Source organism: Mustela nigripes, chromosome 18 (assembly GCF_022355385.1).
Source record: "Mustela nigripes isolate SB6536 chromosome 18, MUSNIG.SB6536, whole genome shotgun sequence".
In the NCBI taxonomy this organism is placed as follows: Eukaryota; Metazoa; Chordata; class Mammalia; order Carnivora; family Mustelidae; genus Mustela; species Mustela nigripes.
The window spans coordinates 19146689-19166007 of NC_081574.1; the positions used below are offsets into that span (position 1 = coordinate 19146689).

At 38.1% G+C, this 19319-nt stretch overlaps 1 protein-coding gene across 1 annotated transcript in view; it reads right to left on the reverse strand.

Moving 5' to 3' along the window:
* The window catches only part of DLC1 (DLC1 Rho GTPase activating protein), a 413181-nt gene that overhangs the window by 379625 nt on the left and 14237 nt on the right, over positions 1–19319 (reverse strand). Inside the window, exon 2 of the mRNA XM_059384365.1 lies at positions 17005–18150. Coding sequence (XP_059240348.1) covers positions 17005–18024 — 1020 coding nt within the window. The 5' untranslated portion in view covers positions 18025–18150. The remainder of the gene's footprint in view (positions 1–17004; positions 18151–19319) is intronic.

Sequence of the window (19319 nt, forward strand, 5' to 3'; positions counted from 1 at the left end):
AAGATAGAAAGTATGTCAGCCATCGTTTTAGTCTATTACATCGACTATGCTTACTATAATACAAGCAATTGTTATGGGCTGAATTGTGTCTGCCCCACATTGACAATTTATGAAGTTGTAGTAGAGTAAGATGGACCTCCAACCCCATTTGACTAGTGTCCTTACAAAAAAGAGGAAATCTGGACAGAGACACACAACACCATCTGGACCTTAAGGCAGAGGTCAGGTGATGGTCCACAAGCCAAGAACACTAAAAATTACCAGCGGACCACAGAAGCTAGAAGAGAGGCATGGAACAGCCAACGGAAGGAATTAACCATGTTGACACCTCGATCTCAGACTTTTGGTTTTCAGAATCGTGACAATAAGATTTTACTGTTGAAGCATACAGTTTGAGGTACTGTGTTACAACACCCCTAGGAAACTGTTTTGGCAGTCAAAAAATATTTGTTAAATACATGAATGAAATATCTTTCATGAGTGAACATCATAAATGCTACATACTGTAACTAATTTGTAAATATTTAAAAAGCCTACATTTATAGTTATTTAGGTGTGAACCAGAATTGGAGACAGTTGACAATGGTAGTCTTTGGAAAAATGGGGGACTCGTCAGCGAGGAAATTGAACTTTCATTTTACACTTTTTTTTTTTTTGGCCATGTGCAAGTATCACTTATACTTATAAAAAGATAAAAATATGGAGCTGGTAAATAAACCAATGCTGTCTTACCAGAAGCATTGCATTTTTTTCTCGAGTTAAGCAGTGAGACAATTTAAGGCTTGGAATTGATTCAGGGATTTTTACTTCATATAATTATGGGAAACATGCTAGCTCTCAAACAAAATAAGCTACATTCTCTGTAGACGTGCCCTCACCTTACTGGCTATCGTTCATGGTTATTTTTATTACAATTTCCAAAGAACTATCAGATAAAATTAAGAATGAGGAAATATACTAATGTGAGGTGATTCAGTGATTTAATGGGAACAAGAAAAGTGAAAAGGTAGTGTGAATTATCACTGTACACTAAAGTAATGCTCAGTGTCCTGTGCCTGTCTTCCCTCAACCACCTGTTCCGCAGAAATGCAGTAAGTGCATCCTATATACCACGCACGCTCTAGGCACTAGGAAGAGAAAATGGTGAATCAACTGAGTATGCTAGTCCCTGCTTTCAGGGAATTTACTATAATGCGTAGGTTTGCGTACTACAGAAGTCTCCCCACTTATCCACGGGGAAACATTCTAAAAGGCTCCGTGGATTCCTAAAACGCCGTAGAACACCGAACCCCTCCGGTACTGTTTTTCCCTGTACATACATACATAGCTCTTATAGATTTTAATTTATAAATTAGGCAGAGTAAGAAATTAACAACAATTAATAATGAAATAGGACAATTCTAACAATATAATGCTGTCCCTTTCTGATCATATCTTATTGTGCCGTACTCACCCTTCCTGTGAGGACGTGAGAGGATGAAATGCCCGCAGGGTGAGTCTGCGAGGTGATGACGTCGTTCTTGGGGCCTACGCCGGCGACTGCTGACGTCAAGATTCTGCGTCAGAGGGAGGAGCCTTGGCTTTGAAAGGCAACTGGCCACAGGTAACCAAAACCGCAGATAAGGGGAGATTACCTAGTTTACTGATGCTGTCTCTAATAAATAAGCACGAACGTAGTGCCTTACAAGTACAATTGTTTTTTTTGTTGTTGTTGGTTTGTTTGTGGGTTTTTTTTTGGGGGGAGGGGAGCTGGGGGGAGGGGAAGAGGGAGAGGAAGAGAGAGAATCTTAAGCAGGTCCCATGCTGCTCAACGCGGAGCCCGAGTAGGGGCTTGATCCTACCACCCTGAGACCATCACCTGAGCTGAAATTGAATGTCGGCCGCTGACTGAGCCACCAGGCGCCCTCAAAGTACAGTTTCTTTCTCTCACAGTTCCTGACGCTAGAAATCAAAGTGGGTTGGCAGGGCTGTGCTCTCTCAGAAGACAGAGAGATGACCCTTCCCTGCCTTTTCAAGCTTCCGGCAGCTCCAGGTGTTCCTTGGCTGCATCATTCCAGTCTCTGTCCCCATCTTCTCAGGGTCTCCTGCTCTGTGGTCTCTTCTGTTATGTACAAGGACCCATCTCATCTTGAGATTCCTAATTACATCTCCAAAGACCCATTTCCCCCATTAGGTCACATTCACAGGTTCCCGGATTAGGATATGCACATACTGTTTGGGGGCTCCGCAGTTGGATCACTACAATATGGATAAGGGAATAGGTTAAGTCCAACACAGTGTGATAAGGGCTGGGCTACGGTATGTACAGGGGGTTATAGCATGCACAGATGACACCTGGAAAGAAGGAGAACCCAGTTCACTTGGAGGGGTTCAGGGGCGACGGTCTGAGTGAAGTGACACGTGAGATGCGACCTGAAGAATGCCAGGGGCGGGAAGATGAGCTTTCTGGAGGAGAGCTAGGGTATACTGAATTTAGGTCACTGAGAGGAGCTATAAAATATGAGATGAGGAGAAGCACAGAAGAAACTACAAAGGTGAACAGCGCCCGGAATGGGACTGTCCTTGAAAGGCACGTCTAGCATATTGGAATGTTAAAGCTATGGAGGAGAACGGGGCAGATCTGCATTGGATGATGATAATTTGGAGTGCAGTATGAAGTGTGGATTTGTGGGGTTTAGGACTGGAATCCAAGGAAATCAGTTAGGATGATGTTGCAGTAACTTGAGCAAGAGATATTGAGGGGATTAAGGGGAGAGAGATGGAAAATACTGAGGATGGAGAAATATTATATTCATAGCTATTGTTAGTTACCGCTAAACTCACAGGTGTATTTCTACAGTGTTTCTAAAATGAAGATGGGTTCCAAAGCTCTCAACTTTTCCTCTGAGCTTTCTTTCTGGCACTAGGACTAACCTACAGAGAGAGAGAGAAATGGAGAGAGAGAGAGAGAGAGAGAGAGAGAGACAGAGGGAGGAGGGGTAACAGTAAGGTTCTAGCAACTGTTTTTAATAAACATTTTGAATTTCTGAAACACATCTTTTACTAATGGATGGATTTCCTTCTGTTCTTAGAGTCATGGTTACACTTTGATTGGCACTGCTCCAAAGTAAATCTGACTTTTTAAACCCCTTCCTAAGTGAAGGAGAGCAGTCTACATTTGGGTGGCGGATACTCCTTATGACTCACTCTTAATTCTATGTACCTGTTTAGTTCTTTCAGTTTCAAAAAGTTTCATGAGGAGGTTAGGAATGCAGAAGGGTGTTATCAAAGTGGCAGTGGAATCCTGTGCAGAAAGAACGGAGGCGGCCACAGGGGGAGAAGGTAAATATGTCACTTTGAACATAAGCAGTCCCTCGAGGCAAACAGCAGTGCGCTTCAGGAAAACTCTGCCTGCTGCTTCTCACCTGGGTGCCCACTGCTCCTGCAGGAGTGGTATCTAATGACTGACATGTGCAAGCAAGATCACAGGCATCTGCAAGTGGACTGGCCAGCAACCTCAGGAGAAAATACTTGTGAATTTGCTAATAAATCTTTCAGAATAAGTTTTATTGTTAAGTGGTTAAAATGGTAACAATTACTTGAAAACACTATGTCAAGGATAGCGCTCAGGATTTGAAATGCAGAACCACCACCACCAAAGTCCCTTGTCAGGCTATTTTTCACTGGAAGTGTATCACCTCCATCTCTTTGGTAGTTTAAGCATGACTTTGTGGCTCTTTTGCATTCCCTTCCAACAGCAGTGGTTCCTAGGTTCTATTAACACGCTTGTACTGTTTGCTTCTTAGTAGAGATTAGATTGACTCTTAACATTTCTTCCACGAGCCCTCGTATGTATTACGTAGGAAATCAAACCACAGCATGGGCATTTTTATTATTTGCAGTATTCTGTTTTAGTCTCCCAATATAAATTGTGGATTTTACATGGCTTCAGTGTGTGTTGATAAAGCAGAGTGGCATGCAAATGTTCCTTCTTTGAGGCTGCGGCTCTTCCTGCCCTTCTACACCCTCCTCACCCATCCTTCCTTACCTCCAACAACTGGATGTCACCAAGTTTTGCTCCAGTGATTTGCACAGTAACCAGAGCTCCAGCTAAGTATTGTATAGTGCTCCGACTTTAGAAGGGAATACCAGAGGCACAAAATATTGGGCAGCAGCTCACATGTATAAGTCACTGTATCAGCATAGTGACTTACCTATTGACATCTCCTGAGTAGATCTGGTCCCCTTAAAAATGAAAAATTTGGGGGTGCGTGGGTGGCTCAGTGGGTTAAAGCCTCTGCCTTCGGCTCAGATCATGATCTCACGGTCCTGGGATCAAGCCCCCGCATCTGGCTCTCTGCTCAGCAGGGAGCCTGCTACCTCTACCCTTATCTCTCTCTGCCTGCCTCTCTGCCTACTTGTGATCTCTGTCTGTCAAACAAATAAATAAAATCTTTTAAAAAAAATGAAAAATTCTATGTGAAAGTTAGAATTTCAAGTTTGTAATCAACTAGCTTCCTGTAAGCAATATGAATATTTCCTATTTATTTTCTATCAATAAAATAAATGATCTTAGTGTTCAGATTTGGAAATTTAGGATTACAATAACTATAATGTATTGCATATGAAGGACAAATTTATTTCCATTTTAAGTTGCCCAAAATAGGCTGAGGGACAACTTTGCATGCTTTTTATTTCTAGTCTATGTCCAATTTTAAGTATAAAAATTTAGTGCTTTAACTAATATGTTTTCAAAAATTTGCATGAAGATTATACTGAAATCTGCTGGCTAATTTCCTTTCTCTCCTTGCCTCCTTAATGATCGCTCACAGTATGGAACTTGTTTGAAATACTTTTCAGCTTGTTTAAAATTTATCATGCCTCAACCCAAACACTGAAGACATCTGAGAGAAACCACTTTGTAACTTCTAAGTGGATAGAGATAATATTTATGATAAAAGTCTGTGTTGCTCAGAGGGAAAGAGTACAGAATAATTGAATTAAATGAAAATTCATGCCTCAGGAAAAGAGTAACTTTTCAGTATAAAACTAGAAACCAGGAGAAGCTGAGAAAAATAAACTTTATTTTAGGCTCTATTTTCAGTTTTTAAAAATTTATTTTATATTCTGGTCAGCAGATACCTGAAATGATAGTTAAGTTCTTAAAGCTGTGGGTTTTTTTTTTCTTTTTTGCACACCAAGTGGACAAATGTCTGAAATAGAAGGATAAAACATTTCCTTTCATCATTCAAAAAAACCTTAATATTAGGTTTGTGTTACATTTTGATGTTGGCCAATTCTTTCTGATTACTTTTAAATTACAGCTTCTCCAAGATAATATGCATAACTCAGCATCTTCTCCGTGGGGCGGCAACTTTACATTGGTAACAGGACATACCACTATTAACACTCTAAATTATAGCCCCTTGGCCTTGTCAATATACACACATTATTCCAGTTAATGTGAAATGCAACGATGTTCAAAGTCTCTTCCAGCTGGAACATTCCATGAGCCTATGAAAAGCAAACTCTATCTCTCATTCCATATTTGTAGGATGCTGCCTACAACAGTTTAGTCAAGCATACAATGTCTTGCTTGTTGGGTAAATGGACATGTGACAGGACATTAAACATCATGCTACCATCTTACAGCAAAATGAAGACAAAATGCAAGGAATATTATTGAGACGTGGGTCAAAATTAAAATCCTAATACCCGATGGCAAATACATACTGTGGGACATAACAACTCAGAGCTCAGCTATTCATTTCTTAATGTAGGTGCTGGTCTGCTGTGCTGACCAAATTTCACTTCCCTGTGCCTTTGGTGGGAGGGTGGAGGGGGTAAGAAATGGTGCATTGACCTTGAAGGTGATATTTACCACAGAGGCCTCGCCTGCATCTGGTTTCCTTTTACATCTCCCTTGGAAACATGTGGGAGTAGAACACCACCGGCCAACTTGCAAATGTCCCTGTGGTAGTGACCACTTACTTCCTCTGCGTTTTGTCACATCCTCTACTCCAAGTCTCAATAAAGCCTGCATTGTTGCAGGGAGCCAAATACAGCATCTCAGATTGTGCCTGATTATTGCAGACATTGAAAATTAATTTATACAGGTATGTAATTTTTATATATGTATTATATATATTAACTTACATCTATGTATATACCCATGTAATATTTTTGTTCAGTAAACTTATTTTATCCTTAATATTCCTGCTATAGGCTTTATACACTTCACAATACTCTTAAGAAAAAGTTTAACTCATTCAAAAACTCAAAGAATAGATTTTGTGGCACAAATTGACACTTAATTGAAATAATATTTAAACCACAGTGTTGAAAATGAAGGTTCTCAACAGCACACTGAGCATGAGCCCCAATCTTTCACCGTGAAACAACAGAGGTGGAACAGCATGGTCTCAGAGTGCTGTCCTCTGCACACATTGTCATCCATCAGACAACTCACATCACTCAGAGAGACTATGGGCTTATTATTAAAGAATTCCTGTATTTAAACTCAAGGAAAATGAAAATTGAAATTTGACCTTTTATCAAATATTCATGAGTACTTTTTTCATCTGTTATACTCTGAGTGAAATACCTTTGGGTATCACTTCAAAGTAACTCTAAAGAAAATTTCCGATGGTGCATGAGGCCAATATGTGAGTAGAATGTGAAACACACTGTAACCAGAATTGAATTTTTAACATACAAGGAATTATTCTCTTGCTTTTTTACTTATAATGTTTTTAGTCAATTATGTTTTAAATCACTTTGTTATGATTGCCCATCACAAAAAATTAATTGGTAGCACTCCATAGATGATTCTTCCATATCTGTGAGAGTACAAAAATTATCGATATTCACTGTCTCCTCATCATTTTATAGTTGAGCCATTTTATAAGTACATGTCCCAATAAAGATTTAGTCATCAAGCAAATGTCCATGTTCTTCATTTCACTTTTCTGCTCACCAAATACTAGCTGGGAGGAAATTAACACAATTAGCATTTTTTTTTTCAGGACTCATTAGTATGCTGAAATCTGATACTTATTTATTTATTTATTTAATGTAAAGTGAGTGAGCCGGAAGCTAAAAACCCAAGTTTGAAAACAGAAGGTTGCTTTGCCTAAGCTAAAGTATGGCATATGAAGTACTGTCTTCCCCTTTTGATGTTTATATCACCATGAAAGAGTTTGCAAAAGACACCTTAGCTTTTAAAAGTGATGGTTTAGGGGCACCTGGGTGGCTCAGTGGGTTAAAGCCTCTAGCTTCAGTTCAGGTCAAGATCCCAGGGTCCTGGGATCGAGGCCCATGTCGGGCTCTCTGCTCTGTGGGGAGCCTGCTTCCTCCTCTCTTTCTCTCTCTCTCTGCCTGCCTCTCTGCCTACTTGTGATCATTATCAAATAAATAAATAAAATCTTTAAAAAAAATAAAAAATAAAAGTGATGGTTTACAAAATGGCTTTCTTGAAGTATTTGTTTATTTTATTTACCTCCTAAGACTGAAATCTGTGTATCTAAAGAAAATAAAATTTTACTTCTCAAGAACAGTTAAAGTAGGGACAGAGAGATTCCTCTCCTTTGTTCTCATAAGGGCACTGTCTTTGCATCCTTGAAAGCTCAGCTCAGGCATCACTTGGTGAAACCTTCTCTGACTTCCACACTGGGACTAGGTCCCTTTCCTAGCTGGTAATGCTCCTACCTCCATAGACTTAGATACTTTCCACCTTCGGTGAGTTTGAATCATGATTTTATTCTCCTTGGGGTTCCAAACTTAGTATCATATTAGGTTTTAAAGGAATAGTTACTGAAGTTAATTTAACTATTCTCTTGTTATTTATGTTACATTGCCCTTTCAACACGTAAACTATTTTACGTAGGGATGCATATGATTTTTATTTGGATCTTATACACACATAACAGAGTGTTGGGAAAGTGAAGGTACTTAATATTTATTTAGTTAATGAGTGCATATTCCAGGCTCTATTATATAATGATATTTAGATAGCAAAAATGTCCATGAGGGTGGACTTATCTTCTAAATCCTCCCTCAAATTTTGTCAGTCTTTCCCCACACCTGTTCTCAGACAGTTCAGCTTACTCAGATCTATAGAACGATTGAGTCAAACCAATTAACCAACCAACCAACCAACCAGCCAACCACAACAGCTACTTCTAAAGTCCATAGTGTTGTCTATGTGTCAGGCACTGTTTTCATTATTTCTTTATATTAACATTCAATCTTCCTAACAACAGAGTGGAGTATTCCATTATACATATGAAAAAACTGAGGCACAGAGAAAATCAGTAACATACACACAAGATTTCAAAGCTACAAGTGAACTAAGCAGCTTGGTTGCAGAGTCCATTGGCTTAATTACTTGGTTCTATGCATACCCATAGGGTAGACAGTGTGGAGGCTAACCACAGGCCAAGCAGCACTCCAGAAATCTCTAACTAAAGTAGCTACTGACCCTGGCTGTTATTTATGCTGTGAATATAGATTCTGCCTGCAATTTTTCAGTTATGTAATTGTCAATTCACCTTGAATTTGAGTTAAAAAATGGATTGTTTCCTAGTACAGGAATTGTACTAGGCAGTTTGTTTAATCACATTTTCTATCTCATTTAATGTTCTAGCAAACTTGTGATATAGGGAATGTTGTCTTCATTTTTCTTTTTAGATATATATAAGCTTTACAAAGATTAAATGATACCCTTCAATTTAGACTGTGCTCTTTCTCCTTATCAACAGCTTATTCTCTTGGTTAGAAAATCAAGGCGAGACCAGGGCACCTAGGTAGCTCATTTGGTTAAGCATCTGCCATCTGCCTGGGTCTTGATCCCAGGTCCTGGGACTGAGCCACATATCAGGGTCCTGCTCAGTGGAGAGCCTGCTTCTCCCTCTCCACCCCTCCCCCTGCTTGTGCTTTCTCTCTCTCTCAAGTAAACAAACAAAATAAAGAAAAAAGAAAAAGAAAATCAAGGTCAGACCAAGCCATTCATTTTCTAGACCAAATAGTAATGCTATTTCAACTTCTTTTTTTTAAACCTCTGGGTTAACTTTTATTGTATATGAAACCCTTAATGTATATAAAACCCTTTTCAAGTTCCAGTGGCTCAAAAAATGGAACCTCAAATCTTTTTTTTTTTTTTTTTTTTTTTTAAAGATTTTATTTATTTATTTGACAGAGAGAGATCACAAGTAGGCAGAGAGGCAGGTAGAGAGAGGAGGAAGCAGGCTCCCTGCTGAGCAGAGAGCCCGATGAGGGACTCGATCCCAGGACCCTGAGATCATGACCTGAGCCGAAGGCAGCGGCTTAACCCACTGAGCCACCCAGGCGCCCCTGGAACCTCAAATCTAAGAGTTTCATGAATCACTAGTTTTATTCCTGTGCCAATGTAGAAACAGAACTGAAAAAAAAAAAAAGAAGAAAAGTGTATTTTCCTATTTGCTTATGTTTCCTTTGAAAATTGTAAGGTTATCTCTAAAGTAGCACTATAATTTTCTTGACAGTTAGAACATTATCTGTGGAATAGAGACCTTGTTGGCAGCAGGGATAAGTACTTTAGTTCTAAGAACACGAGCCAGAGAGTGAACGGGTCTGTTGGCATCACTGCAGTTAGTGCCCAGATAACAGAGGCAGGGCCCTGTTCTGTAGGCTATGTGAGTTCTCCCAGCTCTTGTGGATATTGGCATTTCTTGAAGGGAAGCAGCCAAAACCTATGCTGGTTTTGTTGGTATTAAGAGATTAATAAATTGGTCCTGGTTTATAGTAACAGAAATCCACAAGGAAGAAACATTTAATCAGTTTCACTATTACGATAGCCTCTAATTGCATTTGGCTCTGAAATACCCATTAATTATTTAAAATAACATCATAAACATGTATTAATTCTTGCTCCAATAAAAGCTGATGTTGGGTTAATGTGAGTTTATTAATGATCTTGTTACTAATAACGTAAATTTGCAGTTTGGGTCCAAGTCACAACTTGGATCAGAGGCCCATCACACATCATAACTACTTAAAAAAAAAAATCTGGAACAAGAAACATCCAAATCTAATTGCTCTCATTCAAAGTATATTTTTCTGCCTTAGAGGCACCTGGCAGCAAATCTCCCTACTTTATGTGGTTTTCATGATATAAATTACAAAGAAATTTACTATTGTCTGACACTCTCTAAACAAATCCCTTAATCTCTCCTACTTGTTTGTCTTTCAATCTCTTACTCTATTTTTCCTGTCATTTCCCATCCATTCCACTCCCAAATTCCTCAGAATGACATGAACCAGAAAAGTTGAAAAATTTCTGAACCAGTGGCTTCCCAACATTTTTGATCCTGTGCTTCTCAGTGACAATGTGTACGTTATTTAATTATAAACTATAACATATATACTTTTCTATTAATATATATCTTACAGAATATATATAAAATTAAAGGATAAATTAAAAGTCACTGTGAATGGACATTCTAACATTTTCCTCCTTTGAAACAACATTAATCCCTCAGCGCTCTCTGCACTGGGTTAGGGAGAATGAATTAGTTGTTTTGAGATGAACGGTAATAATAATCAAACTTGAGGTTGCCTCAGAGACCCAGATTTTACATAGTTCTTTTCTCCCTCTTCCCTCATGCTCTGTTTTAGCATGGTACTAGCAGGAAGCACAGATAAGAGATTATGGTACAAAGCAGGGGATATCTGGTTTCGGATGTGGGTTGTATGGGTCCATTTCTTCTGCATTTTTATAAGTAGGCTCTAGACATCTGACTTTGTCTTCTGAAAATAAATCCTTAACCATGACAGGAATATCCATTCATTCAAACACCTATGAATAGAGTTCTAAGCCCTGGGCTGAAGGATCTAGACGTAAATTTGAAAAAACTGTCCCCACCAAGGTTATGCTTTAGTAAGCAATGGAGTGATCAAATGATTTTATAGTAAACATTATAAAAGAGATAAGTCTTCTATTAGTGAAGAGAGAATCAAGCAACTGATTTGGCTGAGGAGATTTGGGAAAATCCCCCCAAAGGGAAACTATCTGAGAATCTTAAAATAGCTCACTGGGGCTTTACCTTTAGCCTGGGGGAGATACAGCCTGGGAAGGCTAGCTCTACTCAGCAGAGTTCCTCAAGTGAACTGAGAATAACAATAATTTATCTCCACCTGCTCTGTAATCACTGGACTCAAATTCATGTTACTTGTCTCCTCCTTAGACTCCTGCTGGTGATAATCACAACTGCATCATGCTGAAATCAGATTTGATTTCCAGCCTTCTACAAATCCACTTTTTGTCAAGGACTTGTCATGTTGATTTTCCTTACAATTGACTGGGGCTTGTCTTGGTATCCTTTATTTATTTATTTATTTATTTATTTATTTATTTCCTTCTTTCTTTCGTCTTCCCTTTTCCTCCTCTTCTTGTGCCCTATCCCTTCTCTCTTTCTCTGACACCACTGTTCCCTCCCTATGGTACTTGCCTTCTGTGTGAGTCAAACAGAAGTTTTACTGGGGAATTCGAACAGACGTCTTACTGCGGATATTGCAAATGCTCAATGTTTGCTACTGATTGGTTTTATCAGACACTGTATCTGGTGTTATCTTTTATCATACAATTAAATGTGGTTTTGTTTTGGTTTGTTCACATTTCTACGTGGTTTTACGGGAATCATGTTTATTATGCGGCAAAATATTTGAGCTCCAAACATCTGCAAATATGTTTTTGGCTTCCTAGTTGTTTGTAAGGCAAAAACCAGTTTAAATGACATAACATAATTTGATGGTTTTCAGTGGCCTAACAACACAAAAAGAGCTATTAGTGAAGTTACCAGATGTACCTGGGACACGAACCCAGCTAAAATATAGCTGGGAAGACCTAGTGTTGTCTATCTACACTCCAACTTTCCACTGGCTAATGACTTCTCTGCCAGCCCTAATCCCTGACCTACAGAAACGAAGTTTAAAAACAATACAATCTACTCAACAAGACTGTCTTTAAAACCCATGTGACTTTAGTGTAAAATCATACTGTTATCATGAATCTATCTGCAAAGCTATATATACTTTCAAGTCTTCCCCTCTTTGTCAAATGATACTAGGCTTATTAACAAAGTCTAATTCTCCCCTAGTCCTTGCTTTCATTCAACATGTCTTAGGGCCTTAACTTAACCATCCTTTCGTTTTTTATTTCTTAGACAATTTTTTCCTTCCCTTTTATATTCTTCCAGCTGGCTTCCTATCTTTGTCCATTCTATCTTTTGCATAATTTACTATGTTCTTTATGTCACCCATCGGTCAATGACAGGCTCCTCATGCTAGAAAGCTCCAACACAGGCATTCAAAAGACAGAAAAAAAACAAGGAGGTCATAGAGAGGAATGAGAAGGTCATTTCAAGTATGAGTGCACTTTTCCTGAATTTATACATATTTTAGAGATAGGGTAAGGAGAAAATACTTGATTTTATCAGTCATTTCTAATTAATGTACTACATTTGTTCAGAGATAAAATACAGTAGATACAGCATAATGTTTTGCTCCTGAAAAGTTTTCCATAAAAAAGTGCAGCATTGGGTCAACATCACTTTGAATTGTTTCTTAACACTGAAAGATATTCTATAGTGTGAAATTAAATCAAGTATTTATAGAAAATACCACAGAACATATAGCAGCCTGTTTATTCCTTTCACAACAGGCCATGATATACTGGAATAGATTTATGGCAAGGTGCTATTCCTCAACATGTTTAATGTTACGAGTTATCCCTCACTATAAAATTTCTCCTTCTTTGATAATAGAATTTTTATCTGACACCTGCTTATCCAGAACACAGACTCCATTCCTCAGCCTCTGTTGCTTACCGTGGCCATGCAACTAAATTTTAGCACAGGAAATATGGGAGAAAAAAAAGTGTGTCTTTTCTGGGTCCTGCCTGTACACAGGAGTGTCTCTAACCCTGTAACTCTCTCCTCTTCCCACTGACTTGACTGTCAATAAGGGATCAAGGTGGTAGAGCAGTTAGATCAAAGGAGTCTGGGGTTTTGAAAACAAAGAGGCTACATGTTAGTTCAGAACTATTTATGTCTAATTATTATGCAGATGTGAAAAAAAGATACTGTTTAAGTCACTTTTATGCTGGTTTTCTACAACAGCAGTCAAAACTACAGCATAAATGGTATAGTTTATTTTATTGTCGAAATGTGAGATTTTTGTTCAAATGTGGAATTAGGTGTCTTCTCAAGTTCCAGATCATTTTTTGCACTCTATTTTGGAGTTTATATTGCTTTGTAATACGGTTCATGTTTTACGTGATCAAATAAAAATATGTTCATCCATTTATATAGCTATCATGGTTATGCAAAACTTTGGGAACTATTTAAATAGTCTCTAGAGACGACTGAATTTTGAACTCTCTTTAATTAGCTAACCACCATCAAGAACAAATACGCTAGTTCTTTTAAAAAAGTCTAACCTCAAGTCTTTCCCTACATATTTTCCATCTTCACATCTCATTTGGTTTAAAGAGACCACTTCTTAGACGGACTCCCTCCTCCAGATTTCTGTGGAATTTGTCTCTGAGAATTGCTCTTAACCAGCTGCCTTACCCCAAAGACCCACCCACGCTCTATAAGCACCGATCATATGCCACACAACCTTCTGACTCATTTGCTAATGTCTGTTCCTACTCCCTTGGTTTTCCTTTTATTTTAGTGGCTTCATTGAATGACATAGTTCACCGTATTTAGGAGAATTATTATCTTAAAAGATTAATATATATATATACTACAAATGTAGTCCTCTCCACTTGAAATTCTTAATAAATATATGTGTATCTATCCTTGATGTCCAGAAATAACACTGGAAAACAACAAAAAAATACATCATGCAAAACAATGAATGCCTGCCAAGATTTATGGGTTTGAAGGAATGATAATGTATATCTGCAGTACAATGATGCCTCTAGCACAATGCTATTTCAGAACATTCTGGGGATCACTCTTAGAAGCTCTACTTTAGTTTTCTTTTTTTTTTTTTCCAAGTCTTAGGATCTTGATTATATCCTAACCCCCACTGCCCCCCCAAAAAATCATGCTTATAAATTCAATGAAGGATTCGCTTCACTCACACGACCATCAGATAATACACTGATGAAATTTCTCTCACTAAAATTTTATTAGCTTATATTCTGATCCACCTTTTCTTTCTTTCTTCTTTTTTTAAGATTTTATTTATTTATTTGACAGAGAGAGAGATCACAAGTAGGCAGAGAGTCAGGCAGAGAGAGAGGGGAAGCAAGCTCCCTGCTGAGCAGAGAGTTCAATGTGGGCATCGATCCCAGGACCCTGAGACCAGACCTGGGCCCAAGGCAGAGGTTTTAACCCACTGAACTACCCAGGCACTCCTGGTTGACCTTTTCATGCACTAATCCTAAAGCTGTCACCATGGCTGACAAATAGTTTTACAGATATAGACAATTAAGCAAATTCTTTTCAGCATCTGGAACCTAACACCTTAGACATGAAAATATGGCTCGTGTGTCTCCCCAAATGGCTTACCTATTTTAAATGACGTACAATAGCATTAGGAATGGAGTAGTTGATTGGAACTCTTGTCGATAATTTGAAAAACTTTATAAATATTTGTTTCCACTTCACAGAAGTGATGATAATCATAATCATAAGAACTATTTAAGGGATCATTTCGTGCTATGGAGAAAATGCTCCAAGTTATTTATGTATGTAACATTACTTTGTATTTGTACTTTTGTTCATTGTATGCATTTCACCCATAATTCTATCACTTTTTATAAAACTTATATAGGATAAAAGGTGAAAAATCACCTGCTTCTATAGTTTTAATTCCATTCTTTCAAAGTAACTGCTATAAACAATTTTATCCCAATTTAGCTAGAATTTCACATTTAATCATATAGAGAGATTTATACCCCATTTATATTTATATCTATATATGCACATTTTGTCCTATGAGGTTGGTATGTGCTAGACATAGTGGTCTGCCGCTGCCTTTTTCCACATATACTGTATCTTCAGCATTATTCTGTTAATGCACACAGATCTCACTCTATCTTTTTCATGGCTACATAGCATTCCAACAATAGATAAGCAATAATTAAACATTCATTATTGGTGGAAATTTAGGTTGTTTCTTTTTTGTCAGTAACATATGATATAATAATGAACATCTCTGCCCATATATTTTTATATGTTTTACTGTTTTCTTTGGTAAATTTCTAAAATGGCTATTTGCCAGTTCAGAGATATTTTAATATTCATTCAGTATAAAATGGAACAGAAATTCCTACAGATGTTGATTATAGAATCTTCTCCCATAATCAAATCTTTCCAGAGTAACTCCTAAACTTGAAATTTTGAATTTAATCTGTTTATTACAAAGCATCCTAAATGAGCTGTAGAGTCAAAGCAAATATTCCACCAGACAATGCCATAACACTTTAGAATGATGAAATGCTTAAAATAGAATATTTAAGTTAGAACTTGTAAATAGGTTATAATTACAGCTCTCATAAATGTAGCCATGCTACAGTGACATGTCCAAGAGCAAATTCTTTCCAGCATTCTTAGTATTGATATAAATGTCCAAGTGGTGAGCATATGTTTCTGGAATGTTTAATGTTTCTGTCAGCAGTTGGGCAGGGTTTGTCTTATTTTAGGGGAGCTATGTCATAGGTCAGTTAATAATTTCTTATGTCATTATTGCATTCCCAACAGATTTGATAGGATAAACGGACATTTCTGAAAAAGTGACCAGAGCATGCCAATCATAACAACTTTAGGGAGCATTAATCTTTTAAAACAATCTAAAAGGAAGGAAGAGTTTCCCAGAGGCACAGGATGCTCTATTTTCATATAGTTTGAGCACATTGATCTTTGTTGTCAAGCCTCTGACTTCATTTACACTAACTTGTAACATGTGACTGATCTAGTTTGTTAGCAAAGCCACAGTTTATGGAAATCAGACTTTTTTTTTTGTTTTTTACCTGCAAAAAGAGAGATTTTTGTTTCCTCATTGTAGATAGCCCCAGTTGAGCAGAACTGAGAACACTGGTTTTGTGTTAGGAGAACTGCAATTATGGGTTAATATGATTATCATAAGAGGGGGAAGGATGTTGCCCAATCTGCAGGGAGTTTTCAATGCCAATGACCAGATTGGATTTAAAAGAAATCATATTTGTACTTCATAAGGATTGTAAGCACTACATTGCTGGAAGAATTTGGAGAAAATCTACAAGATAAGACAAACTTTGGCCAAGGGTCTACTAGCTAAACCATGCGTGCTGTAACTCTAATTTTTGCTTCTCTCACTTGGAAACTTCTTAGGGGAGTATGGCATCTACAGGATTAGTAAAAGGGCCTTGGCATCAAGAATAATTTCAGTTATTGGCTCTTTTTGGTTAAGAGTTAAAGAAAAGTTGATACGTCTAATGATGGCAAATGTGCCAGAGGATTATTTAAAATAGAATCAGTTTATTTGGGGGTAGGGAAAACTATTGCCTTTGTGTATGTAAAGGAGTCCTTTTCCCCATGTGAATGATACCCCTTATGATAAAATATACTTTTTAAAGAGAAAAAGAAATAAATCTAAATAATTGACATGCAATAAAGAAAATACTATTTCTTTCTTTCTTTCTTTCTTTCTTTCTAAAGATTAGATAACACTCAGATAGGCCTTGACCTATAAGCTATCTGGTGGCTACTTAATTCCAGTTAAAGAAAGTCAAACCAATTCTGTCTCCAACACAATTCCAGAATACAATGTTCACAAACTATTATAAATAATATTAGTGAAATGAATAGGTTGTTACTGTATTTTAATGTTTAAGTATTTTGATGGTTTCTCCAAGAAGATACTCTGAGTTATACAGCTATACTATAAGGCAATAGGAACATTTACAGACCTCTTGAATCTGAGCAAAATAATAAGTGATGGTAAGAAAGATATTTATAAAATCCCAAAGCCAGATAATCTGTGCATGTGTCTTACCCTTCTTTTGCGAAGCCTGACTGGGCTGTCCGTGGGTTCTTGGGTGGCCAGAGTTTCCTTTAAGTGTAAACACTGCATACCCTCTCCTGAGTTGACCTTTGGGAGACTTTTGTTTTGATGTTCTGAGAAACCACTCTTCTCGAGGCCATTTTCAGCTGACATTCCACCAGTGCAGGAAGGAGGTTGCAGAAGGCAGCTTCCAGAATCTGCTTTTAATAATGGCAGTCCTCTGTCCGTGCAAGGAAGAGCCAAGAACTTGTCCTGTACTACACTGCAGGTGTTTCTTTCATGTTCATCTTTAGGGAAGTCAAGTTTCCTTCGTTGCTGAGCAATTACAGCAGAATTAAGCAATTGCTTCTCAGGCACAATATCTTTCACATTCGAAGAGTCACACACATTTATTCTATTAGATGCATCTTTTATTTCACTTAAGCTTATCTCATTACAAAGCTCCAGGCTTTTACTTACAACATCAACAACTCTCTTCTTCCCTCTTTCTTCTACCAGTGCTAAGTCAGCTCCGTCTGCCATTCCCCAGGAGTCACTCTGGTGATTGTCCATGATGGGCAGTGTTGTTCCTGAGGAGCCTGCTCCTCTGTTGTTATGTTGGTCTGATATTTTTTGTCCTTGGGTACTTAAAATCTGCTTATCATCTGTAACACATGGATCGGAATCGGTATCCTCGTCGGAAATATGCACTAGCGTTTCTGTGCTGGCCTCCAGAGAAAGAAACTGATCTTCACCTTCATGGCTGTCATTTTCATCCACCTCCTTTGAAATGTGACCCATTGGCCTCCCAGGAAAGTCTCTCAGCTCTGAACCATGGCAGCAGTCCGGAAGTGAAACACACCTCTCTTTACGATCCACATTTAAAGACGCATCTTTTTCCATACTTGCCTGCAAGCTGTCAGCTACTAGTCCATGATGACATGCTGGGTTGTAATCATCAGAATTAAAAGGCTGTCCCATCCACTGGGTCACATGTTCTTCCCAGCTTCTCTTTCTGATAGCTACAGACATGTCATCGTCGTTTAACAGCAGATAGAGAGATACGTTCCATATGAGACTAAAGGAGATGGAACATGCTGAAAGATGACTTCATATTGTAGTGACTCAAGAAGAGAGTGAGTTTCGTCATTTTGCCACCTATTAAAAAATTTAAAAAAATATATATATATATTCAGGATCATCATTCTCAAGTCAAAATATATGTTGGAAAAGAGAGCATTTAATCTGAGCTATGAAAGATTAAGAGATCTTATAGAGCATATATTTGATGGCTTTAATGATGTTACTTCTTTAAGAAGTAGCCTCCTATTAGAACAAAATGTCGTATTTAATCTTTCTGGTCAAAAAACAATGACAACACTTTAAATGAAGCTGGATCAATTGACCTACTAATGAATGAAGGTTAAGTACTGAATGCTTGAAACTCCCTTAAGAACATATTTGCATTACAGTACTTAATAGAACTCACCAGAAGAAAGTTGTTGCTCTAGCTGCCATGCTTTTGTGCTTCACTTTTGTGAACAGAAGTCCTTAAGGAAATCTATTTGCTAGGGGTGCCTGGGTGGCTCAGTGGGTTAAAGCCTCTGCCTTCCCCTTGGGTCATGATCCCAGGGTCCTTGGTTGAGCCCTGCATCGGGCTCTCTGCTCAGTGGGGAGCCTGCTTCCTCCTCTCTCTCTCTCTGCCTGCCTCTCTGCCTACTTGTGATCTCTCTCTCTGTGTCAAATAAGTAAATAAAATAAAATAAAATAAAAAAGAAATTTATTTGCTGCTTGGTTTGAATTGCAGCAAAGAATACCAGGGGTCTGTTCATGCCAAATCAGAGCCATAGAGACAGCATGTGCAATGTCTCAGTTTCTGAAAGAGCAAACTCCCAGGATGTATTTACTCCAAGGAGTGACTAAGAAGCATGGAAAAAATCTAGTGTAGCTCCTATTAACACATAATTCATAAGAAAGTGTAACACAGACCACTGACCGTGCCCTAGGATAAATACATTTACACACACACTTATCACAGCTACTACTACTAGCTAGCAAGCTTGTTTTGCTGAAGCTTAGAGACATTATATTAGTTGCTCAAGGTCAAACATCCAGGAAGTATGCCAGGATTTAAACTAGGCCCTGGATCTGATTTTGTCAACAGACGTCACTGTTTCCATGGAAGGAGATTCTACCTGCGCCCCTTCCCTTCCCCCCAGCTTTAGTACATATAAAATCTCAACTCCTCAGTCAGGAATTCAGAGAACCAAAAGGAAGATGTGAGCATGCTAAAACAATTGGGACAATTCCTCAGAAATTTCAGTCGC